We start from the raw sequence: 26,834 nt of genomic DNA, 5'->3' as shown, positions 1-26,834 counted from the left end.
GAAAATACGCAATGATCCTCTCAATTGCTGTTACAACGTTAATGACTTACTGTTTCCAGCTGTGCGTTTGTTATTTGTATAATGCAACCCAGTCCAAAAGGCAAAATAGCAATTCCAGGGTCAAATAAAATAATACATTGTGATCTCGAGGTGTGTTTCAACTATTTTCTTAAGTGGACCTGGGTAGACCCTGGGCTACAGGAATGTTGTCCCATATCCTGGGTGCATAGATGTAAAAGACCTATTTCCTTGTATTTTCTTTCAATACATTAGTTTCCAATCAAATGGTGTTCTGGCTGATGATATTTCAACAGCCCCCAGACACAGTGAGCTTATCAGCCACACAGGTAGGCGGTGGATGAGTTGCCAATCGAAATGGCTTTGTAAATTTTGCAGCTGGCTAGGTCAGTGAGTGGACGGGGATGCCGTGACGCATAATAGAAACTGGTAGAAGGGCTAGCAAAAATGGACTTAAAAGATGAGTTCAGGAATTTCAGAGGAGATGCTCTGGACACTTCTTGAGTAAGGAATATTTTGAAAACATTAAGACTTCTGCAGTCCATATCTTTATATACACAATCGAAACAGCAATTCTTTCTATTCTAAAAACTAAAATTCTATAACGGTAAAGCATTACTGCTAAGGTGACTTCAGAAAACTGAAATGACTTCAGCATCACTTAAGCCTCCAAGCAGCTCTAAAGCCCTGCAAAAAAGAAAAACCTAAAAGAAAAAGTCACATCAAGGCTACAGATGTTAGTATTTATAGTTAAATAATGAGTGCTGTCCCAATCCAGGAACAGAATCCCCTCTGAGCACTCCAAAGTTCCTCTACTAGAAGAATTAATCCATATTTTACAATTGTTCTTATCCTGTTTAAGTGTAAATCTATGAATCAAACTTCATGATTTTTGCAGAAAATAAAGCTAATATACTTTCAAAAGGTAAGTTGATTCATTTAATGTTCTATTATCAGTTTTAATTGACATTACATGCTGACATTCGAGAAGTGACAAATGCCTGTTAGGCCATCTAGCCTTTCATCAGAGGATAATGATTCCAGAAGAAACAAAAGTACAGTTTAATCCATCAACAAAGCAAACTAAGGATCAAGGTTAATATTGCTTATCGAAGAAAATACAAGTCACATTGCTGTCAAGAACCTTGTCTCATATGAATCAAACTTCATGATTTTTGCAGAAAATAAAGCTAATATACTTTCAAAAGGTAAGTTGATTCATTTAATGTTCTATTATCAGTTTTAATTGACATTACATGCTGACATTCAAGAAGTGACAAATGCCTGTTAGGCCATCTAGCCTTTCATCAGAGGATAATGATTCCAGAAGAAACAAAAGTACAGTTTAATCCATCAACAAAGCAAACTAAGGATCAAGGTTAATATTGCTTATCGAAGAAAATACAAGTCACATTGCTGTCAAGAACCTTGTCTCATTCCCAAGATAAATACCAAACTATAGAGTTGTAAAAACAGGAGTATAGGTAACACTACAATCTGAAAGAGACCTTAGTTATAGATTCCGTACCTTAGAAATGCCACTAGGCGGGAGACTGGATCTGGAGAATTTTTTTCGTAGCAGTACCCCTGCGCGCTCGTAGTTTGCATCAGTTGCGGTGTCTGTTTAGACGCCGCCCCTATGTGCTGACGTCAGTTCTTTTGTTTTCTGCACCAGCCAGTGCAGTTCCGGAGAGAGCATGCCCCTTAGTCACTTTTTGACTAACCCTTTTTCGACTTTTGTCAAATTCTTTTTTGAGTCTTCGACTCCTGGTGCACGAGTGACGTCTCATCACCGGACCGGCTTCAACCCCTGTTCTCCTGTCACAAGTTGATGTCGGTCGCCGATCCGCATCTCATGTGCCTTTGGTGCCTAGAGCGCGACCACAATCCGAAGTCGTGCACCGACTGCCAGGCCATGAACCTTAAGTCTTTGTGGTAGCTATCCTGAAAGCTTTTGGCGGCCCGGCATTCTGCTCCCGTTCGAGGTCACCGTCGAGCGGATGGTCGCAGGACCGGTTGCTGAGTCATCACCATTCCTCTTCGAAGTCTTCGCACTCCTCTGGTAAGTTGAAGCACAAAAAGAAGGCGAAGAAGCACTGTCGCTCTTCGCCCTCTCTCTGTCCGTCTCCCAACACCCTACCCCTGAGACCTTAGTGGTCCAAACCTCATCCTCAAAAGGCACATTCCCTACTGCTCTCACAGATAGGGAATCCAAGAAGCTGGACCATCTTAGGAAGATGATGTTTTCTTCCGCCAGCTTAGGTCTGCGGTCGGTGAACACTGTATATCTCTTCGGCCGTTCTACACACGCGATGTGGGATACTGTTGCTCTGCCACAGTGCCTGTAGGAGGCCTGTGCCGTTATCACCTGCCCTGTTGCGGAGGGTCAAGATGCAGTAAAGTTCCCCATCCGGTGTGGCCTGGACACCGCCGACTCACTGGGTAGAACGGGTTCCAAGTCGCTAGCCCTGAGGCGCTACACCTGGCTGAGAACGCCTGGCTTCTCTGGGGATGTTCTATCTACCCTTTTGGACATGCCATTTGATGACCGTCGCCTGTTTAGTGACCAGGCGAACAATGCGCTCAAGCGTTTCAAGGACTTGAGGGCTACGGCCGAGTCCTTGGGCCTTGCAGCGACTTCTCACCCTACACAGTCTGCCTTTCGCCCCTTTCGTGGCTATGGAAAGGTGCCCCACCACGTTCCTCCCAGAGCCACAGGGCCAAGCACTACCCAGACTCTACGTGCCATGGAAGTGGGACCCAGCTTTGTGGTCTTGGGCCAGCGGGCTGGCCAGTCCACCAATGCTCCCTCTGCACCAGCCTCCAAATCCGACCTTTCAGGGCCACCAGTTGCTAGTGGGCAGCAGGATCTGCCATCACCTCTCCCACTGGCACAACATCACGTCCGACAGTTGGGTTTTGCAGATAGTCCGAAGGGGCTACTCCCTCCCCTTCTACACTACCCCTCACTCCATGCAACCTACACTCCTTCGTATGTCAAAGAATCATTTGGCCCTTCTCCAACAGGAATTACGACTCCCTTCGCCAAGGGAGCTATCGAACGCTTCTCTGTGCCAGAAGTAGGTCGTGGTTGCTACTTCCACTACTTCTCGGTACCCAAGAAGAACAAAGGCCTGCGTCGCATCTTAGACCTCAAGGACGTCAACCACTTCCTCCGGAAGGAGAAGTTCAAGATGTTAACCTTGGCTCAGGTATTGTCTGCCCTCGACCCTGGAGAGTCGATGGTAGCATTGGACTTGCAGAACATCCCCCTCTTGCATGCCCTCTGGCGTTGCCTACGGTTCACAGTAGGCCACAAATATTTTCAGTTAACCGATTCCCTCTCAGAAGCTCCTTTTCATCAGAGCGGTTCTGTACACATCGCAGTTTCAGGTCTATCCTCCCGAGCAGTGAGTCCGGGATATTCAGGCTATGATACCGATTCTTCAGCCCCTCTCCCGGATTTCTTTGAGAATGGCCCTGAGGCTGCTGGGCCTCATGGCCTCCTGCATCCTGCTATTGGACCATGCCAGATAGCATGTGCGATCTCTGCAGTGGGACCGGAAGTTCCAGTGGGCACAGCATCAGGGAAATCTTGCCGATGTCGTCCAGATGTCGGAGGCAGATCCTTCTCCCTTCCCCAACCAGAGTTCACTGTAGTGATGGATGCGTCGCTTATGAGATGGGGCAGCCACATGGGGGAGGCGGAGATCAGAGGCTGCTGGTCTCTGGTGGAGTCCGGGCTCCACATCAACCTTCTGGAGCTCCGGGCGATTCATCTTGTACTGAAGGCATTTGTTCACTCTGTCAAAGGGAAGTAGTGCAGGTGTTCATGGACAACAGCACTGCCATGTGGTACTGCAACAAACAGGGCAGGGTGGGGTCATGGACCCTATGTCAAAGAGGCTCTTCACCTTTGGACATGGCTGGAACATGAGTGCATAATCCCTAGTGGTTCAACACCTGTCAGGTTCACTGAACGCCAGGGTGGACGAACTCAGCCGCCTGGTGCATGATGGATCATAAATGGCGTCTTCACTTGGAGGTGGTGCAAGGTGTTTCAGCAGTGGGGAGAACCTTGGTTAGATCTATAAGCCACCGAAGACAACGCGCAATGTCAGCAGTTCTGCGCTTTGGAGGTTCCAAAGAGGCACTCGCTCTGCAGCGCCTTTTATTCGCCAGTGAAACTGTAGCCATCTGTACGCCTTTCCGCCTGTACCACTTATACCCAGAGTGTGGAAGAAGATCAAGCATGTTTAGGCCCAAGGCATTCTTGTGGCTTCGGACTGGGCACGAAGAGTCTGGTACCCCGAGCTCTTAAGCATGGCCATTGATCCTCCAATCAGACTGCCTCTTCTATGGGATCTTCTGTCTCAGCAGCAGGGATGGTCCTCCACCCGAACCTGTCCAGCCTCCACTTCTGACAGCTTTCGACCTTCCTCTCGAAGCCTGTAATGTCAACTTGGCAGCCAGGCATCCCTCCACTAAAACGTATACGCCTATAGAGGAACACATTTGTGGCAAGGTGCATAGCAAAGGCTGTGCATCCCCTTTCTGCCCCCGTTTCAGAGGTTCTCCTCTTCATTCTTCCTTTTTGCCCAGCAGGGCTCTGCTCTGGGCACACATAACCCCTCCCATGCTGATGACGAGCTCAGCTCGTCATCAGCCACGGTGCTCGTGTGCTGATGACGAGCTGAGCTAGTCATGGCCGTTAGAATGCTCACACGCTGGGCTAATTCCCCCGTTGTGCAGAGCGTTCTAAGGAAAGGGGCGCGGCGGTGACGAGCTGAGCTCGTCATCAGCACACGAGCACTGTGACTGTTGACGAGCTGAGCTCGTCATCAGCACCGGGGCGCTGTGCGTGCCCCCCTCCCCTCCCAGCACAACCCCCACAGCGAAGGGTTTAAAGGCTATAGTTCGGCCATTCTTCACCTTCCTGATCAGCCTTCTCTTTTCAAGTCCACTATTGTTAACAGATTTCTGAAGTGTATTGCTCATCTCTTTCCTCCTTCTCCTTTCGTAATGCCCCAGTGGGACTTAAATCTTGTCCTCACTTATCTTATGTGTGCTCCCTTTGAACCACTACATAATTGTAGTCTTCGTCTCCTTACTTTGAAGACTGTTTTCTTGCTTGCCATCACCTCTGCTCGTAGGTTGAGTGCGCTTCAAGCCTCATCTTCCAGATCTCCCTTTCTTGCTGTCCATTTGGACAAAGTAGTCCTCTGTACAAGGCCCTCTTTTCTGCCCAAAGTGGTTACCTCTTTCATATTGGTCAGACCATCACATTGCCCACCTTCTTTCCGCTTGAGCACCCCTCCAAAGAGGTGGAGAGAGTCCACCGTCTGGACCCAAATCATGCGCTGTCTTTCTACCTTGCCCACACTGAAGACTTCCGGGTGGACAATTAACTTTTTGTGGGTTATTTGGTCACCAAGAAAGGTCTGGCAGTGCACAAACATACCATCTCTTGATAGGTTGTGCTATGCATTAAGATCTGTTATTCTTTAGCTGAAAAGGAACCTCCAGTAGGACTGCGCGCCCACTCTACCAGGGCAGTGGCAGCTACTACTGGACATGGCGATCCGCTGGTTGACATCTGCCAGGTAGCCAAGTGGGCTTCCCTGCGCACGTTTACTGAGCATTACTGCCTGGGCAGCCAAGTCCAGAGAGACAACTTTTCAGCCATTCTGTTCTCCCGGACTTCCTGGTGTGAACTTAGTTCACATTACTGGAGTATCTATTCTAAGGTAAGGAATCTAGAACTACGGTCTCTTTCAGATGAACAAGTTACTTACCTTCGGTATCTGTAATAGACATTTGTAGTTATAGATTCCTTCCTGCCCCGCCCATTCCTCCCCGTTCTGCGGACTGACTTCTCGGGATAGGGATTCCCTTACAGGGTCCTAGTTATGTGTACCAGTGGTCAGTATCTGGCATGGCTCTCAGCTTCTGGCGTGGAAAGTCATGTCAGAACTGACGTCAAGGCGCAGGGGCAGTGTCTAAATAAACAGCACGTCATCCCAGTGACGACGAACGTGGACTTCACTAACTCTACCTACCGACGCGTAGGGGTACTGCTCCGAAAAAAATTCTTCGGATCCAGTCTGACGCCTGGAGGTAATTCTAAAGTAAGGAATCTATAGCTACTAATGTCGCTTAAAGATACATTGTTACCAAAAGTAAGTAACTTCTTTGTTGTGTCATCAGTCATTTGGAAATGCAGATCTCAAATGTGAGACACACAAGTATAAGGCTATGCCATGAAACATACATGTGAGGTCATAAAAGAAAGATCGTGTTTCCCAATGGTATGATATTTTTGTGTAAATGGAAGGAAATGCCTTCTTTAAAGTTTCTCATCATGTTGGAAAAACACCTCTCCCAATCTATATTTATGTTGTCATGAGCAGCAGTAGGGAATCATCTGTTTTATTTTTATGTTTCTGATAGATACATCTGCCTGATTACTAAGACAGAAAGAACAGACATCAACAAACCTTTTCACTCTTTATCAGAACCCTGAAGTGAGCTGGTAAAATTAAAATGCTCATTATTTTTCAAGCAAGACATTTAAATTGGTTTCCCCAATAAATGCGGGCGTTAATTTATTCTATCCAGCCATTCAAATTATTTCTTGTGCTCAAAAATGTCTGAGAAATCATCTTCCAGATCAGAGTAGCAATCACGTCTCATTTGTAAAAAAGATAACGATTTTAAGTATTTTCAATTTCTAATTGTATTTTAAAAACAATGTATTGATCATAAATTATGCATTATGGCTCTGTGCTCACAGCAATAACTCCCCCAATTATAAGTCTGAATGAAAAATGAGGACGCACAATGAGGGAATTGATAATGAAGTAGTGTCAACACCCACAGCATAGTTGCAACATAATTATTAGCACCCATTCTCCTGATTTTACCCACAGCAGGAAGGTAACCATATCCACAGTCTCTGTCTGTTTAATAGCCATTTCTCCGATTGTAGAATGTGGGTAAAAACAGTCATATAAGCGTTCTATGCAGGGAGTTCTGATCAATGTTATGTTTCATCACAAAAAAAACACCTTCTTTGCTTGTGAAGGTAAAATTCAACAACAGTATCCTTCCTCATTCCATAACTGAAGTAAATCCTCTGTGTAGAGTTTAATGATCATTGGAATTTCAACTGCTGCAGCTTTGCTTAAACCCTCAGAACATATGTCAGGTTTCCTATCGGCGTCAATACACTTTGATTTTACCCACCACAAAGAGCTTCACTATTCAGCCACAAAGCCATAAGAAAGCAAAAACAAAGGGGATGATGGACGGAGTGTTGAACATTGCAAGCACTCACCCCCAGTTAACTGATCTGGGTTTAATCCGTCGTCATCCTTTAGCTCACTCAGCCACCCCAGTTCAGACATGGCCATATGCAAATCAGTCTGACCCTGTGCCTCATGGGAACAGTCCAGCCCGAACTGCCAAGCCATGTCTTCCCTGGACCGGAAACAAGCATCCTGGGACCGGTTTCTAGCTAATCAGCCGTCATCAGCCAGGCTAGCTTGAATCCAGTGGCAAAGTGAGCAAGGAGTGACACCCTGAAACTGGTCCTAGGATGCTTTGTTCCGGTCCAGGGAGGACCCGGCTTTGCATTTCTGTCTGGACTGTTCCCATGAGGCACCTGGTCAAGACTGAATTTATTTATGTCCAGGTCTAAACTGGGTTGGCATGGTGAGCAAAAGAATGATGGATTTAATCCAGATCTCTTGACTGGGGGTGAATGTGTTTATTTTTTCTGCATTCCGTCCATCAATTGTGTGTCTTTTGCTTCCTCGCAAATCCATAAGAGGCAGAATGTAAGGTGGATCTCCATGTACGTAGTAGAGTCACCAAGATGCTATTGGTGGTGGAAGTGACAGCGCACACCTAAAAGACATCACAGCAAGTCACATCATGGACTATGAGATTGAATATTCCCAAAAAGGGTAGTCACATGAGCTGAATCTCGAAATCACAATTGACATTGCTAATTTCCATAATAATTGCATGATTCATATACCAACACAACAGATATCTATCTCCATTTTTGATACTAGCTATATTTTAATTAAGGTGCTGAGATGATAATATGAATATTACCCATTTCTCTTTGCCTTACCTAAACAAATTATATATTTATTTGAAGAGGAGGATAGCGGGCCACAAAACACTGAACATCTCTGGGTACCTAAAGTATTTCTAGCATAAATGGTCTTGATAAATTGATTAAAAAGAGAAAAGCAATAGTTCTTACATCAGCCTTTATTCTTTGATATGAACTATTGGGCCTTTTCAAATAGATAAATTCAGTCGTAAACATACATTTACAAGTGAAATTACCTAATTCACACCAGCCAGGAATTCACAAAGGTATTCCACGCAGACGTAAGCTATTTGACTGGTGAAAGAGCTCCACAATAAGCACAGATTTCTTTGCACCCGTAAATCCCAGTTGGGGTGGAATTAGGGCGTTCCTTGATGTGACAAGTTGTTCTTTTCCTTTTGATGTTTGTAGACAGCAACAACCAAGTACATTTTTTGGCATTCGTAAACTCATGTAATTCCCCTTTCAGTCTGTTTAGTAGCCAATTCTCTGTCTGTAGAATGCAGTTCGAAATAGTCATGTAAGCATTCAATGCAAAGAGGTATGATCAATGTTAAATTTCATCTCCAGAAAAACATCTAATTTGTGTGTTAAGATAATGTGAATAGATCACTGCCTAATTTGATGGGGGTGTAAGGTAAGGTATTTCTCTACAGGGAAAAATATTTGTACTACAGAGAAAAAGAAATAAAAGCAACTGTGCATGTACGGGGGAATCGATTCCACCTCTGGTGTTCTGTGTCACAGAGACCTCTTTATGGTGGAAATGGGTTCCATGTTTCCTACAGAATCTGCACGGAAACCTGAGCCAGGTGCAGTTTTCCAGGAGGATTCTAATCTGAATTTTTGAATACCAGTAAGGAATAAAAATACATTTGGTTATAGATTTAAAAATCAGGGTGTAGTGTTACTGCTTTTTTCTGAATCTGCCGTGTAAATTGAATGTTATCTATACTATTGGTATAAATTATTTCTTATTGTTAAGAAATGTTATTTTATGATTATGTGTAACCCACTAACACAGAAGAACCACAGAGGGCAATATTATGTTTCAACATATCATCCGTCATATAGCCGTTATAAAACACAGTAACACCTTCATTACTTTTTTTTTTGCTTGCTTATTTTTTTGTTTAGTCATATAAGTGTGAATTGCACTATTGAATTTTTTTGGGGCAGATCAGAAAGTTAACTGTCCCGGCTCCCAGCAGCTGGTGTAGAAAGTAAACAGTGCTCGTGAGAACACTTTTTAGGTTTCGCTGGGGGACGGAGCTGTAAAGCTCCGCCTCCAGAGAAATCTGTAGTTTCTAGTATGGGTGACTTGAACACGCCCCTCTGCTTCATTGGCTAGCTCCATAAATGAAGGCTAGCCATTGGAACAGAGAGGCGTCCGTCATGACCGGACCAGATTCGGGGGCGTTCCCGAGAATCTTTGGCTTTTGGCTACGTCATGATACGTCAGCCAAAAGCCGGGAACGCCCCCGAATCTGGTCCGGCCGGGCCGTGCTTGCTGCTGTCCTGGGCATCGTGAGTGTTTTTCCCCGGCACGTTTCCCGCCTCCCTCCCGCCGTTCGTGTTCTCTCCCGCCCCCCTCACACCCCCTGTGTCCTCTCCCGCCCCCTCCCGCCGTCCGTGTCCTCTCCCACCCCCCCCCCCCCCCCCTGTCCTCGTAGGTGCTTGTCTTAAACGGATTGCTACATAAAAATTCGGCAAAAGTGTTTTTCCCCGGCATGTTTCCCGCCTCCCTCCCGCCATTCGTGTTCTCTCCCGCCCCCCTCACGCCCCCTGTGTCCTCTCCCGCCCCCTCCCGCCGTCCGTGTCCTCTCCCACCCCCCCCACCCCCCCCCAACCCCCCTGTCCTCGTAGGTGCTTGTCCGGTGCCCCGGCAGGCGAGAAGACAGGAACGGGCCCAAGACTGTCCCTGTGTGCTGAGCAGCTGGTCTGAGAGGCTTGGGAGCGAGGGCGGGCGTGTAGGGCCTCGATGGCACGCAAGGCTTGGGCTGTTGGACTGATAAAGGAGGCTGGAGGGTAGAGTCAGGCACTACTCCAGAGAATCCTTGTGCGACACGCCGGTAGAGGGGCTCGAGCCCGCCTGGTCAGTGCTGAGGTGAAGAGGAAGCCGTCCTACCTTCGTACAGGCGGGCAAAACGTATGTCAGTGATCTGTGTGTACCGCAGCCCTGCTCTCCGCCTCATTCGCTCTCTGCCCCTAGGTGTCATTTCTAGACTGGAAAGTCCTGTTGCACCAGTTCGAGGCAGTGGGAGGCGATGCATACCTGTCCCAGATATGACACTAGATTCCAGCCTGCGTCCCGCACAAGGCCAAGCCTTCGAGGAAACCCGGCAGGCCGCGCCCAGGCCTAGTCCAGACCTGTTGGTATAACGCACACACCCTGAATTCTGGGAATTGTTGTCCGAGAGTTCATGTGCATGGGCTTCAAAGTGAATCTGGTAGTACACAAATAGAGCCATGTATGGTGCGCTAAGCTGTGGCACGTTGTACTAAGCTGAGAGTGTATTTCTGTGTCGGTTGTCATAGGTTAACATATTGCCGCACGTTCAATGATAACATACTATGTTATAACACGGTGTTTTGTTATTTAGCCTTCATTCCAGGTATGCTGGATTCTGTTTACATAATCTGTCAGACAATCTTACTATCTAACGTTTATTTTATGTCAAACTATTAATATGTTAACTTAGATTAACTCACTACTTTATGGCATTGTGAGTGTTGTGCTTTTTAAGTTAACAAGGTACAATATGTTAGCAGGTAACGTCACCGTGGCATGTTTTGTTAGTTTAGATTAACATAAATTACACGTGTTTTTCCCTGTGCCCCGTTCCCGCCTCCCCCTCCCCCCGCTGTCCGTTCCGCCCCCCTCCCCGTGTGTCCGTTCCGCCCCCTCCCCGTGTGTCCGTTCCGCCCCCCTCCCCTTTCACTCTCCATTGCTTGTTTCTTCTTATTTTCAGGGATTTTGGCTCTTAAGAGAGGGGCTGTTGTGCTGAAGGCCAGACTGGTGTGTCCCCGAAGGCCCGGGGAGTGGACGCAGTGTCTGATTCCCTTTGCCGAGGACTAACTGGATTGCCGGTGTTTGCCGAGTGGATGGCCCCACTGGCTGTCCAAACAGAGCTGTGTTTGCCAACTGTGAGCATATTGCCGCCTCTGTGAGTCACCCCGTCGCGGCGTGAAAGCAGCACTCTCTTGTTTAGAGGCTGATAATAGCAGCACTCTCTTGTTTAGAGGCTGGGATGAACAATGTCACCTAACGGCACCAGGGAGCATCGTCTGATCATCTCGAGGCAGGGGTCCCCTGTACCCTGGGTTAGAGGCTGGCGATATATATATATATATATATATATATATATCTTGTGCTGCAATAAACAGCCGTGGGTGCCTCTTACAGATCTGTCTATTGCTTTGCCTTTTGCCCCACAAACTTTACTAGATTTTTCGGCTGAACGCTACAAGTGGTGTTTATATATATATATATATATATATATATATATATATATACACACTGACAAATATACATATATACACATACGTGTAGCGTTGAGCCGCAAGATCTAGGAAAGTTGTGGGGCAAAGCAATAGACAGATCTGTAGGAGACACACAAGGCTGTTTATTGCAGCACAAGATACGTTTCTGTAAATTATGTAGTATTATGACAATTCCGTGCTTGCTGTCGAACCTTCTGCAGGCAGAATACAGAAATGTATTGTGGGATTTTGAAGTTAGTAGGTTGCTGTACGCACATACTGCGAACTTGCGCTCTGGCGAGATTTTGCCTGAATTACGGGGTTGGTGGCCCCCGTTTATTTCCCCGTTCACTCCGGGCGTAGCTGAGGAGAGGGGAAAACATTTCCCCTAACGCAGGTGCCAGATTTGCTAGTCGTGTTTAGGGAAGTGATTGGAGTGGGCGATGGGAGTGTAGGCTTGGAGTGCAGGCGCGGGGGGGGGGGGGGGGGGGGGGGGAGTGAAAGAGAAAGTGGTTCTGCGCAGACAGACACTCACCGGCCGGACTTGGTGATCACCATCTCGGTGCCCCGCTTGTGGAACTGCTCTCAGAGACTTTAGTGGCAACTGGAGTGAAAGACACTGAATTTCTATTACATGTAAAACACAGTAATAGCGAGCTGTTACATAAGTAGAGCACTTCTGCCACTTCAAAGCACTGTAATTTGCAGACACTGGTATTACCCAGGTCTAGAAGCACTCAGTTTATCGACTTTGGAAGGATGGAAACTGAGTCACCCTGTGTTTGGGGTGAGTCTGAACCATCCCGTGTGGGCTGTTATTGGCTCTGAGAGTCACAGACACCTTCCTCGCCAGACATAGCAGGGAGATAGTCAGAGGTCCGTTCATCCTAGGGGTGATGGGGAACAGAAAGGAAACAAGCTAGAGAGAAGGGTCATGGTGGTAGAGGTCGGAGCCCCCATGTAGTAGGGTCCCAGTAGGGTCCGCATAAGAACCAATGCACAGTTCTAGAACTGGAGTAGGGTAAACCAGCCCCATGGGTGATGTATACAAACCAGCCGAGTAATGTAGCAAACAAGCAAGTCAGAGGACTTTCCCTCAGAGGACTTTTCCACCCAAGGTTGTGTATTTTTTTGGAAATTAATTAAATTAATCTACACTATTAATTTTATAAATCGTGCTTCTAAGTATTTTGGGCCGCTGCATAGAGCCCTAATTATGTGCGTCTATGCAAAAACGTGCGGGCCTTATTTATGTCCTCCTCTGTGATAAGGCACTGCACGTCTTATTTGTCACTGAAACATGACTTTCTGGCACTTCTAAGCCAGTGACTGAAATGGCGATCCCTTTGGGATATAAAATATGTAATCCGGTTTGCCTTAATGAGAGGGGTGGTGGCATCGCAACTGTAAACTAACAGGACTACAATTTACTAACCATCATAAAGGCAACATCATGTACAGTCAGATATTACAAAGGGCTCCAGGAGAACGTTGCCATCTATTTATGAGACCCGCTCAGTAAAGGCAGGCGGATGCAGTGTGAGAAGATTCAGTGCAAATAACACCTTTAATCATGGCAGCTGTAACGTGAAGGATGGTTGTATGCAGCCTGTCAGTTGGACTTTCCTCCCAGGAGCTGGAACCAAGCTCCAGCCTGACCACGTATGCTGGAGATAGGGAGCGCACATTCTAAGGCTTGTCAACAAGAAGTCTTTGGTTTGATCAGGTGAAGCACCTTCACAAACACCAATGCACTGGAGTTAATTTGAGAAAGAGTAACAGCTCACGCCATAAAAACAGTGACAACAAAGGCAACTCTGTTCTCAGGAGTGCCCCTCCTGAAACATTGTAGAGCGGCAAAATAGCGAATTAATCTCTACAGATTTTTCTGAAGTAGTAGTATGGGTAATTAACGTCCTAGAAACTCTGTATAAACTCTGAATAATTATTTGTTGACAAAACCACAAAGCAGGTCTCTTCCTCCTTGTTTCGAATAGTCTATGCACCGAAAGGGTTATTGGTGTGCTTACAGAGCTAAACACCGAAGAAACAAATTTAAAAATAAATAACCATTAATCGGTGTAACAATTTAAAGAACATGATCAAGTGACCTGACATTTTAAATCGAGATCTTCCATCACACCATACTCTCTCATCTAATCTTGGGTTTTCGCCATATGGATGCTCCGAGTGTCAGGTGCATCCGTGAGACCCCCGCTGCATCCCGTCTGTTATTCAGCTCCAGCCCCTGCCGAGCCTCAGCCAGGCTCCCTTCCAACCCTCTCATCCTATCCTTCTCACATCTCCTTCACTTCGTCCCTCCTTCTCTCCACTACCCGGTTTCACTCAGCAATTCTTCCCTCTGCAGCCAGCTTGTCCGGCCCCCTTCCTTCAGCTCTCCTGACGTTTCTTCTCTTCATCTCCTCCCTCGTCTCCCCCTTCCATTCCGGCCCCTTCCCTTCGTACCCACTTCCTACGACCCTCCCTATCCCTACACCCAATAACTCTATCACTCCTCGTCCTTGTATACCACATCCACCATCCGTCCTTGGCGCCCCACCCCCCTCCCTACGACCCCCTCGTCCCTCCTTCACCTCATCTCTTTTTGCCCGCCATCCCCCATTCACAGCATAATCTTTTATTTATTTATTTATTTATTTATGCATTTTTATATAGCGCGGACTTTACCCGAAGGCGTCAGAGCGCTTCACATTAGGAACAGAAATGAAACATAATGAGAAACATTACAGAAGAGCAGATTACTAAAACATACGTTACTTACATAAGGTAATAGTGACAATTGTGAGCAAACAAAAAACATGAGGTAGTAAAAATTGTGAGCAACCAAAAATACATGAGGTAGTAAAGGTAATAATGACAATTGTGAGCAAACAAAATACTTGAGGTAGTAAAAATTGTGAGCAACCAAAAATACATGAGGTAGTAAAGGTAATAGTGACAATTGTGAGCAAACAAAATACTTGAGGTAGTAAAAATTGTGAACAACCAAAAATACATGAGGTAGTCAAAAGTGCACAAGAGGAAAAGTGACAAGTGGGCAGTTATAAGAGAAAACAGAGTATAATTTGAGGTATAATACTGCAATAAGTGCTAGGCACAAGAACAGGCGTTACGTAGGCAAGGTGGCACTTGTGCAAGTATCAAAGGTAAAAACATGTGAGAGGTAGCAACCGTGTGTTACAAGGGCAAAGTGTTGTGTGCATGTTACAAAAGGGCACCGAACACAAGTACATGGAGAATACTGCAAAAAGGCAGACACTCCCACCACAGGAAAACACTGGGAAGGCACTCCCATGGTCATGGAAAGTAGAAAATATCAGTAGTGGGAAGTCTTCCTCCGAATAGCAAGAGGACGTGAATTACTTTTGGAGGTGTCTCTGGAGGAGGAGAACTTTGAGGTCCCTTTTGAAGGCCTGGGAGGAGGCGGTGGTCCGGAGCTCAGGCGGAAACGAGTTCCAGATTCTCACTGCGTTGCCTGAAAAGGATTGGGCCATTGTTCTTTCCTTCTTGAAAGTGGGAGGTTCAAGCAGTAGATTCTCGGCATTGCGTGAAGGTCTAGAGCCTCCAGAGAGTTTCAGTTTATTCACCAGGTAGCGGGGAGAGGAGGAGTGCAAGGCTTTGTGGGTGATACAAGCGGTCTTGTAGATAGCTCTAGCCTCGAAGGGAAGCCAGCGGAGGGTGGATAACAACGGTGTGATGTGATCGCTTCTTTTGGCCCCATAGATGAAACGAGCTGCTGAATGGAAGACAGACTTAAGTGGGGACAGGTGAGATTTGGGGAGGCCAGTAAGAAGAGAATTGCAGTAGTCTAGTCTGGAGAGGACCAGCGATTGCACCAGGGTTATAAGGTCCTGCTCCGGGAAGAAGCGACGGATTCCCCAAAGAAGGCGCAGTTGGTAGCGAGCAGATTTTGCAATAGAATTGATGTGGGGAGTTAGATTGAGTTTTTTGTCTAGAATGACACCAAGAGATTTTGCGCTGTCGACAATGATGGGTTTGTTGTTTAGTAGATTCATCTGATCCATCCATGATTGAACCGGGGGAGGAGAGAGTGAGGAGGAGAAGAGGAGGAATTCAGTTTTGGAGGGATTCAGAATTAATTGATGAGATGACATCCAGTTTTGAATGGAGTCAAGAGTAGATTTTAGGATGGAGAGATCATGAGTGGAGGCAACCTTGAGGTAGAGTTGAGTGTCATCTGCATAGAGATGATAGTGAATCCCGGATTTGCTTAGGAGGTTTCCCAGTGGTTCTAAGTAGAGATTGAACAGTGTGGGTGCAAGTATAGAGCCTTGGGGAACACCTTGACCCACCGCCACAGGAGACGAAAGACTGTTCGCTATTTTGATCATTTGAGATCTGTCAGAGAGGAAGGATGCAAACCATTTAAGCACAGTGCCCTCCATGCCCATTCTCTGTTGAAGAATATTGAGGAGGGTGTTGTGATTAACAGTGTCGAAGGCTGCGGAGAGGTCAAGGAGAATTAGCAGACAGGACCCCCCTGAGTCGAGTATCCTCAGCGCATCATCAACCACTTGCAGTAGGGCTGTTTCAGTGCTGCAGTTTTGGATGAAGCCGGACTGACAATTGTCAAGAAGATCATTGTCCTTGATATGACGAGAGAGTTGTTTGGCTACACATCTTTCCGTTATCTTTGCAAGAAAGGGAAGGTTAGTGATGGGGCGGTAGTTATTGAGGTCATTCGCATCAGCAGTGGGCTTTTTCAGCAGAGGGGTGACCTGCCCAGTTTTGAAGGGGACAGGAAGGGAGCCTTGCCAGAGGGAGAGGTTGATCAGAGTGGTCCAATAGGAGAGGGAATGGGTATAGAAGTCAAAGGCAATGGCACTGGGGATAGGGTCAAGCGAATGGTTGGAGGGCTTTGTTTCCCGTATGCATTTGAGAAGGGCATCTTCAGATATGGGATCAAAGCTCTGCCAAATGGCTAAGGATTTGCGCTCCTCTGGAGGTGTAGGATGAGCAACCTGATCCACAAGTGATTTCACCTTTCCATCGAAGAAAGTAGCGAAATCCGCTGCTCTCTTTGTAGAATCCTCCACCTTGGAGGTTGGGGGAGAGCAGCTCGGAGTCTTGATGAGATCGAATAGTTTTTTGGGTCTATTTTTGGCGGAATCAAGGAGGGTTTTGAAGTGCGTCGCTTTCTCAAGGAAGATGTGCTTGTGGTATTTGGATCTTGCTGTCCGAAGCAAGGCTAAATTGTCAGTGGAAGGCAATTGCCTCCATTGCTTCTCCAGGAATCTTTGGCATAAGGTGAGGTGGGGAGCAAGAAGGGGGAAGGAAGGGAGAGAATCGGGTGCTAGAAAAGTTTACGCTATATAAAACTGCATTAAGTAAAATAAATACTTGCACCCATTCACAGCATTATCTGAAAAGGTGTGGGCAGAAGGTGAGGTGAGAGCTAGAAGGGGGAAGGAAGGGAGAGAATCGGGTGCTAGAAAAACTCGAGGAAGATTACTTCATATCATTTTTTACACCTCGTTTTATTTTATTCTAATTGTATCAGATCTTTGTGTATAGTGCAGAGTAGTGAGTGTGCAGAGTAGTGAGTGTGCAGAGTAGTGAGTGTGCAGAGTAGTGAGTGTGCAGAGTAGTGAGTGCTAGAGAGTGCAGAGTGACTAGGGAGTGCTAGAGAGTGCAGAGTGACTAGGGAGTGCTAGAGAGTGCAGAGTGACTAGGGAGTGCTAGAGAGTGCAGAGTGACTAGGGAGTGCAGAGTGACTAGGGAGTGCAGAGTGACTAGGGAGTGCAGAGTGACTAGGGAGTGCTAGGGAGTGCAGAGTGACTAGCTAGGGAGTGCAGAGTGACTAGCTAGGGAGTGCAGAGGGAGTGCAGAGTGACTAGCTAGGGAGTGCAGAGGGAGTGCAGAGTGACTAGCTAGGGAGTGCAGAGTGACTAGGGAGTGCTAGAGAGTGCAGAGTGACTAGGGAGTGCTAGAGAGTGCAGAGTGACTAGGGAGTGCTAGAGAGTGCAGAGTGACTAGTGAGTGCTAGAGAGTGCAGAGTGACTAGGGAGTGCAGAGTGACTAGGGAGTGCAGAGTGACTAGGGAGTGCTAGGGAGTGCAGAGCGACTAGCTAGGGAGTGCAGAGGGAGTGCAGAGTGACTAGCTAGGGAGTGCAGAGGGAGTGCAGAGTGACTAGCTAGGGAGTGCAGAGGGAGTGCAGAGTGACTAGCTAGGGAGTGCAGAGTGACTAGGGAGTGCAGAGTGACTAGGGAGTGCAGAGTGACTAGGGAGTGCAGAGTGACTAGGGAGTGCAGAGTGACTAGGGAGTGCAGAGTGACTAGGGAGTGCAGAGGGAGTGCAGAGTGACTAGGGAGTGCAAGAGAGTGCAGAGTGACTAGGGAGTGCTAGAGAGTGCAGAGTGACTAGTGAGTGCTAGAGAGTGCAGAGTGACTAGGGAGTGCAGAGTGACTAGGGAGTGCAGAGTGACTAGGGAGTGCTAGGGAGTGCAGAGTGACTAGCTAGGGAGTGCAGAGGGAGTGCAGAGTGACTAGCTAGGGAGTGCAGAGGGAGTGCAGAGTGACTAGCTAGGGAGTGCAGAGTGACTAGGGAGTGCAGAGTGACTAGGGAGTGCAGAGTGACTAGGGAGTGCAGAGTGACTAGGGAGTGCAGAGTGACTAGGGAGTGCAGAGTGACTAGGGAGTGCAGAGTGACTAGGGAGTGCAGAGTGACTAGGGAGTGCAGAGGGAGTGCAGAGTGACTAGGGAGTGCAGAGTGACTAGGAGTGCAGAGGGAGTACAGAGTGACTAGGGAGTGCAGAGTGACTAGGGAGTGCAGAGGGAGTGCAGAGTGACTAGGGAGTGCAGAGTGACTAGGGAGTGCTAGAGAGTGCAGAGTGACTAGGGAGTGCTAGACAGTGCAGAATGACTAGGGAGTGCTAGAGAGTGCAGAGTGACTAGGGAGTGCTAGAGAGTGCAGAGTGACTAGGGAGTGCTAGAGAGTGCAGAGTGACTAGGGAGTGCAGAGTGACTAGGGAGTGCAGAGTGACTAGGGAGTGCAGAGTGACTAGGGAGTGCAGAGTGACTAGGGAGTGCAGAGTGACTAGGGAGTGCAGAGGGAGTGCAGAGTGACTAGCTAGGGAGTGCAGAGTGACTAGGGAGTGCAGAGTGACTAGGGAGTGCAGAGGGAGTGCAGAGTGACTGGGGAGTGCAGAGGGAGTGCAGAGTGACTGGAGAGTGCAGAGTGACTAGGGAGTGCAGAGTGATTAGGGAGTGCAGAGGGATTAGGGAGTGCAGAGGGAGTGCAGAGTGACTAGCTAGGGAGTGCAGAGTGACTAGCTAGGGAGTGCAGAAGGAGTGCAGAGTGACTAGCTAGGGAGTGCAGAGGGAGTGCAGAGTGACTGCCAAGATTAAGCTAATGGCAATGTAAATGACAATGCCATTTATTTATCTGTTTTCAAAACCAACACATAAATACAAATGTTGTCATTTACAATGCCAATAGCTCTAACTTTTCCAAAGGCGAAACCATTGCATTGTAAATGCTTGTTATATTCTGCTCATTACACTACCTTTGCATCCTCTGAAGTCAGAGATCGCTTAGGCCAGAGGTCTTCAAACTTTTTTAGGTTGAGCCCCCCCAGCTGAATTTTATTAAGATGTCGGGCCCCCCCACCACTTGACAAAAAATTCTGGAACCTGATATTCTACATAATTGACCGTCATCCGCATTTCCCAGTCCATATCTGGCTAATAATGCTAAACACAGTAAGAGTGTTTAGAAAACAGCAGGTTTGCGAGCTGGTGCGGTGAAATGACAGAAGCTTACTACACAGTCCAAAACTGCATTTTTCAAGATAAAATGTGTGCAAATTGTTACGGGTTCTCCACTTAATTCTTGCAAAGCCTCCTCAAAGAAACTTCTGTGGTGGTCAATAAAATGAGTACCATTCAAAGACTATGGATGCATGATGCATGGATGGATGAGTGGATCGATGCATGATGGATGGGTGGGTGGGTGGATGGGTGGATGCATGATGGATGGATGGGTGGGTGATGGATGGATGCATGATGGATGGATGGATGGATGGATGGCTGGATGGATGTGTGGATGGATGGATGGGTGAATCCATCATCCATCCATGCATCCATCATGCACCCATCTATCATGCATCCATCCATCATGCATCCATCCATCCCCCCACCCTTTATGCATCCATCCCCCCATACATCCACATGCACCCATCCATCCATCATGCATCCATCCATCATTCATCCATCCATCCATCATGCATCCATCCATCCATCATGCATCCATCCATCCATCATGCATCCATCCATCCATCATGCATCCATCCATCCATCATTCATCCATCCACCCATCATGCATCCATCCATCCCCCATACATCCATATGCACCCATCCATCATGCATCCATCCATCATTCATGCACCTATCATTCATGCACCCATCATTCATCCATCCACCCATCATCCATCCATCCCCCCATACATCCACCAGCCACACATCATGCATCCATGCACCCATACATCCACCCATCCATCAACCATCCATCATTCACCCATCCATCATTCACCCATCCACCCATCATGCATCCATCCATCCATCCCCCATACCTCCACCAGCCACACATCATGCATCCATGCACCCATACATCCACCCATCCATCATCAATCCATGCATCCATCATGCACCCATCCATCCATCCACCCATCATGCACCCATCCATCCACCCATCATGCATCCATCATGCATCCATCCAAATATTCCATCATTCATCCATCCATCATGCATCCATCCTTCCCCATACACCATCCACCCATCCATCCATGCATCCATCATGCACCCATCCATGCATCCATCCACCATGCATCCATCCTTCCATATATTCCATCATTCATCCATCCATCCATCCATCATGCATCCATCCATCCCCCATACACCATCCACCCATCCATCCATCATCCATCCATCCATGATGCATCCATCCATCCAAATATTCTATCATTCATCCATCCATCCATCATGCATCCATCCATCCATCCCCCCCATACACCTTACACCCATCCATCACCAATCCATGCATCCATCATGCACCCATCCATGCATCCATCATGCACCCATCCATCCATCCACCCATCATGCATCCATCCATCCATCCATCCATCCATCCATCCCATCACCCATACATCCACCACCAACCTCATGGCACACAATAATGTAATGCAGAATAATACTTATTTCATGCATAATTATAGTTATTTCACAAAGCCTTGTGCATCTGTTTTGTTTTTCATGCCGTACTTGCATGTTTCCAAAGCCTCTTACACCGCAGGAACCTCTTGTGCATTACAATAAGTTGACACCGCAGAAACCTAGCCTCGTGCTTTTGTTATTTGACACCGCATTCCAATAAGTTACCGCATTACAATAAGTTGACAGTAGCGATAAGCTTTGTAATTGCATGCGTAGTGAATGCATGCGATGCAAACGTTACATCGATGTAATGGGTGTTTCTCGTCTTTTAAAGACCTTTTGGCATGTTAATGTGGCGTTGATAGTCTTCATCCTTTCTTGGGGCCCCTGCAGCTCCACTCTGCCTCTCCGCCGTGGCAAACAATGAAAGGTTAAATGTTATGGTGGAGTGCGCGCCCCCCCCTGAGATGGCGTCGCGCCCCCCTAGGGGGGCGCGCCCCACAGTTTGAATAACTCTGGCTTAGGCAGTACCAGGGTTTGCTAAGGGCAAGCCAGGCGTCACAGCCGCAACCCCTTAATGACTTCCATGACAATCTCTGACACATGTAGGCAAGCAAAATTGTAGTTGCATTCATTCCATCCCTAGTGGCAGCGCACTGCTGTGCGGGATACTTGGGGATTTCCCTATTGGAGACAGAGAATAGCATCTCTTATATGAATGCCAGAGAGTATGCAGGTACGTTATTCACAGATTAAGAAAACACCTTTTGTGCTTGTCATCTCACGTTATCGGTATGATTTGTTCTTCTATCTTAGAAGAAGACAACCTTTGTTCAGTATTACTACTTTATCCCATTCATGAAGCAGTACAAAATGGTAAGCTTTGTTTTAGTTATATAAAAGAAAAATGTCTCATTCAAAGATGTGCCCTCCAGCCTGAAATATGTTCCAAGAGTAGCAACTAGATTTGTGAAAGGTTCCTGCCAGAGCTGTGATATTCATATATTCATGTGCACCTTTATCCAGGCGATTGACTAAATCGTCCAGAACATTGTTTAACCATCCGCTGGTACACTATAGAATCTGACATAGTTATCGTACTCCAGTATCACAGCTCGGTCTCTTGGACAAGTAATTTAAATGCATTGCAAATCGGTCTTTTTGAACTATCATACTTTGCATTGTCATTAGCTGTGGAAGGTAAAATATTTTCATAGGACTTGTTTGTTTTTGTCCAAACCAGCAAATGGATTTTTCTTTTATTTTCTTGTATTTTTCATTTATTTAGAAACCCAAGTCTGACATGGTGAGAACTTCACTAAGACTGCTAACATCCAGTGCCTATAGACTTCAGACGGAATGTAAGAAAACACTTCTACTGGAATTGAGTCCTACAACTGATGTACAGCTTATTACCCAACAAGTTATTCAATGCGCTTATGACATTGCAAAGGCTGCTAAGCAACTGGTGACAATAACAACCAAAGAAAACAGCAACTGAATGATGTGTTTTAGAGACTTGCTTTTTTATGAGGTTACATTTCTGATGAAAATACCATCTTTTTATTATTTTTTTACCAAAATGTAAAGGGGCAGGGTCAACGTTTAAAAAATATACCAGTATTATTTTAGCATGTTTTTTTAACTAATTGTTAAGCTATTTATTTAACCCACTGCCTTATTTCATACCCTATTCTTGCCAATCATCTTGGAAAAATGCCTGTTGGAGTATTAAGTTGAACTGTTTTATCCGTAAGGAACATAAATGCTCTAAATGTTGGCAAAATTATTGGCGAACAATTAAAATTGTTACTGCTGATGGACATTCACATATATTAATGTATTTTAATTAATAATGTAAAATGTAATTTGAGAATCGTTGTTGCAATTGCGCAATGGCAAGTTGTATTGCTCCACTGCAAAGTTTCTAAAAGCCCAATATAGATTCTTCTAGACCAGTTAGCTACAAACATTGAGAGACCTAATTACCTCACAATTCCATGGTATCAATTATCTCCTGTTAAGATTATAAGAATTTGCTTCCGTTGTAGGTCTGTAGAATTGTTGTACAGTTTAAATCCTTGTTGCCTAGCAATAAGTTCTCTTACATTTGAGATGTTAAGACTTTCACACAGTGCACTGGCATTATAAAAAAGAAAAAAATTGCAGTATGTGCATTTTAGATAGTTCCCATTTGAATATGGATTACTTTTGTGAATAGATTTTCTCCACAATTAAATAAAATTGCTTGATTATTGTTATAGGCCAAGTTTGGACGATCTTGCTATATACTAGCAAACTATCAAAGTCTAGATAATATGGAGTTCTTTAAAATGTTTTAAAGCCTTCAAACAGTCGCGGTAATCAGTTATACAGATTATAAACAAGGACTTCATGAAAAAAATAGCAAATGCAGTATATCAGTCACCATGTTTGCCTATGAACATCAGATTGAATCACCGTAATGTATAAAATATCTGACAATCTTAAGAGGCCCATCTGTGATATTGAACAGTAGCATGGTTTTAACAACCTGTACCAATGCAGAATAATTGTACTAAGGTAGATGTCAGCTGTGTGAATATTTCATAATACTATTGGGCATCTGTTAATATCGTACCTTACCTATTTCACATGAAATGTAATCCAATTGAACAAGAACCAATGTCTATAGTTAATCTTAGCCAATTGTAGTTCGACTTTTATTTTGTATTGTCTGTCACAACAAATTGGCAAATCATTCTTTTTTTAATTTGCCAGTTAAATGCACCAGGATTGTGTCTATTGTGTGCCATATTCCATTTATAACTAGGTACATGTATATAATACCTGTCATGTAGTTTAAGTCAAAACAAACTGTAAATTGTTCTAACATATCAGGTTTTAGAGGTAATCTATAGGATGTAATCTCCCCGTGGAATTAGTTCAATACATGTTAGTAAAGTTAAATAAATCTATTGGTACAGGGTATTCAACTTTGCACTTTTAATAAAGAAATGTTATTAATAAACAGTTAAATAGTAGGCTATGCCTTAATATAACATTGGAATGTTTATATTCCACTTAAAAATATATAAGCCACCAGACAATTTCTTATTGTTAAATTCTACATTGTTTACTCCGAAGTCTTGAAAAACATAATTAGTTTGTAAATTTGGTATTAGATCTTTAATTCATGTGTCATAGACTAGACTTTTCAGTAGGCTATCTCTGTGCTGTAGCATACTTGTTTATTTCTGCTGTCCCACTTCGTAAATGATATACAATTGTATAGAAACATGGGCATCACTAATCAGTTGATGTGAGAAAATGCCATTAACCTATCACCTCTGTAAATCTCTGATGTGTAAGAGAGATTGTTCATTATTTTAGCACACTGAAAAGACTTTGAGACGCAAAGTTTATCCAATACAGGATTTTTAGGGGGGAAATGGTGCACATTGTGTGCAGTGCTGTGTTGCAGATTAATGCACCAGCATTGCATTTGAATAGTTTACGAGTTGTTTTCTACAAAGGGAGAGATGATGCAAAAAACGGCCTGCTAGACCTTAGCAGCGTGGTTATTCAAGGTGCCTTCCTTTATTTGTGGTAATTTTATTGCTTTGAAATGTGGTATGAGAGGATTTTTTTCATACGCCCTTCTGAGAATAATGAAAATGTTAAACGTCTGCAAACTAAAAGGGATCTTTCTTTTTGGTTTTGTATGATTTTTCTACTGCTTTCCTTGATTGCTGCTTGTATTGTTACATATAGTGACTGTATAATTTCCTCTTGCCTTTAATTCATGTACCCACAGCTGTGTTTGGAATGAAGCACATGCTTACATTTCATAACCTGGAAAAGATGGCATTATGTTACCTTAAATGGATAGCTCATTAGATCTGTTTGGCAAATAACACTATTCATGGATCAACATATGGATTGTAGAAAAACATGCAAACAGTGTTACTCTTATTACTGCAATGAAGAATGATCTTAATTACCATAATAAGTATTCATGGCATTAGTATTCCAGGCAGTTCAAAATAGATGTGATCTTCACTTTAAAATGCTGCTAGCACAGTTGAAAAATGTAACATACCATTTATTTTTTAGACTCTCACACTAAGATGTTAAGGTGTGAGAAAGAGAAATATAGCAAATGCTTAAATACTTTGCTTAAAGTATAAAACATTTTCAATGATAGGCACATTTATCAGGCAAATCACGTTAATTCAATTTATGCATACGGTTTTCCACATGAACAGTAGGTTGTTGTTTTAAAATTTCAAACTAAGCTAAGTGCATTTTGTATTTGACAGGTAGTGGCAATTTAATATTTCCCATTAGGCTCTTTGAACAAAGTACTATGTATCTGTCGGGAAAATTATTCCAGTAAGGCTGGTCCTTTTAATCTTGAACCTTCTGAGAGAGTCTGGGTGCCTTCTGACCACTACAAAAGTCAGATTCCATGGACTCATAAAGCTGCTTGAATTGGATGTATCCTCACCTTGAAAGGCTTACTCCAGTAAAAATGCATTTGATGTATTGACACTAACACAGCCAGGAACAGGAAGGTGCACTCCAGTCAAACAGCATTATGGCATGAATCACTCAGGGTGGAAACTGACTTAATTAAAATCTTGACGATTGCAGGCTATTTCAATGAAGATAGAAATAAGAATTAGGTGTGTTCAGCAGACGACACCATGATCTGACCGATTGTGACCCTTGGCATTGTGGATCTTCAAATTATTGATTCATTTGTAGTTAGACCTATGTGCGACTGAATAATTCACAATATTGGTAACATACGTTTTAGTCTTCCCTGGGTGCACACTATACCCTGTGAGACCTAATGATGTCAAGATTTTCCATAATGATTTTTGCCATCATGATCTATTTTCTAGGTGCTATTTTTGGCCTTACAGTTTTTTTTTTTTATTTCAGTGTGTTGCTTTTTTGTGCTGCCTTTTTTAAGCTACACAGCCTTTTCCAGGTCAAATTATTAGAATGCATACCAGTGGTGTTTTGTGACCCATGCAAATGGCGAGTCGACATGATAACATTAATCAATATACAAATAATCATTTCCATTTTAAAATGAGAAAAAAAAGTTTCACTTAACATTTTAGCCTGCTGCACACATCCTCTGTATTCTCCAGCCTGCTCCCAACTCTTCCCGCCAGCCCCTGAGTCCTATAGCGCGAGGTCTCGCAGCTCCTTCTCCAATCCAAGCACTGCTCTCATGCTGCATGAAAGAAATGTCTGGATTGGCTGGACCAGGCTGCGTCAGCGCTCCAAATAGCACTGTTGGCTTGTGCCTGCTCGCCAACAGCCGGGTTGGAGAGGTTTAATTCCGCATGCCTGTTTGGCCGTAATAATGTATCCGGCCAAACCCACATGCCAAATTCACACTGAAGGGCCACTCTTCATTGCTGCCAGTCAGCAGCAATGACGCACTGGCCCTGCCCTACCCTCTCAGTATGGCAGAAAGCCAGAAAAATAAAATGGTAATAAAAATCCTTTCATTACCATTTTATTTTTTCAGCTTTCTGCAGCTGTGTGGGAGGGGAGGCGGCGCTCCTCTCCTCCCATGGAGGAACGGCTGCTGATGCATACTGGTGCAAAGTCTTAATACAACAAGAACTAGGATGGCTGTGAAAACAGAGGTTGCCTGGCCCATCCAGAAAGCAGGTACCTATCACCACTGCGCGTGCTTGGGAAGGGATTGGATTGATGATTTTCTTCTTTCCTGGAAAACAGTTCACTCTGTATCAATGGTTATCACCTCTGTTTACTAAAGGCACATTGTTTCAGATAAGTCTTCAAAAATGCACACACATTTGCCTCATTTATGTCGAGTTTGCTCTACGCAGTGAGATTGAGTCCAGTACTCTGTCAAAGGCATTACCTTCATGGTGTACAAAGTGGCTCATGTCTGTGGCGGTCTACCCTTGACGAATGTTTGACTAATGGGAGATTCTCCTGCATGTGCACCATTATGAGCAAGTACCTGTGTGCCTAGCCTAGCCAG

At 45.1% G+C, this 26,834-nt stretch overlaps 1 protein-coding gene across 7 annotated transcripts in view; it reads left to right on the top strand.

Moving 5' to 3' along the window:
• Nucleotides 1-24,731, top strand: part of GIT2 (GIT ArfGAP 2) — an 855,235-nt gene extending 830,504 nt beyond the window's left edge. For 4 of the 7 annotated variants that reach the window (XM_086943129.1, XM_086943128.1, XM_086943125.1 and 1 more), the window contains one exon: nt 22,107-23,830. In XM_086943129.1, coding sequence (XP_086799255.1) covers nt 22,107-22,319 — 213 coding nt within the window. In that variant the 3' untranslated portion in view covers nt 22,320-23,830. Of the gene's footprint in view, nt 1-22,106 lie in introns of all 7 variants that reach the window. The other 3 variants (XM_086943130.1, XM_086943127.1, XM_086943126.1) reach the window with 1 other exon arrangement.
• The last annotated feature ends 2,103 nt before the right edge of the window (nt 24,732-26,834 follow it).

Source organism: Lissotriton vulgaris, chromosome 11 (assembly GCF_964263255.1).
Source record: "Lissotriton vulgaris chromosome 11, aLisVul1.2, whole genome shotgun sequence".
Classification (NCBI taxonomy): domain Eukaryota; kingdom Metazoa; phylum Chordata; class Amphibia; order Caudata; family Salamandridae; genus Lissotriton; species Lissotriton vulgaris.
This window is presented reverse-complemented; position numbering and strand designations above follow the sequence as displayed.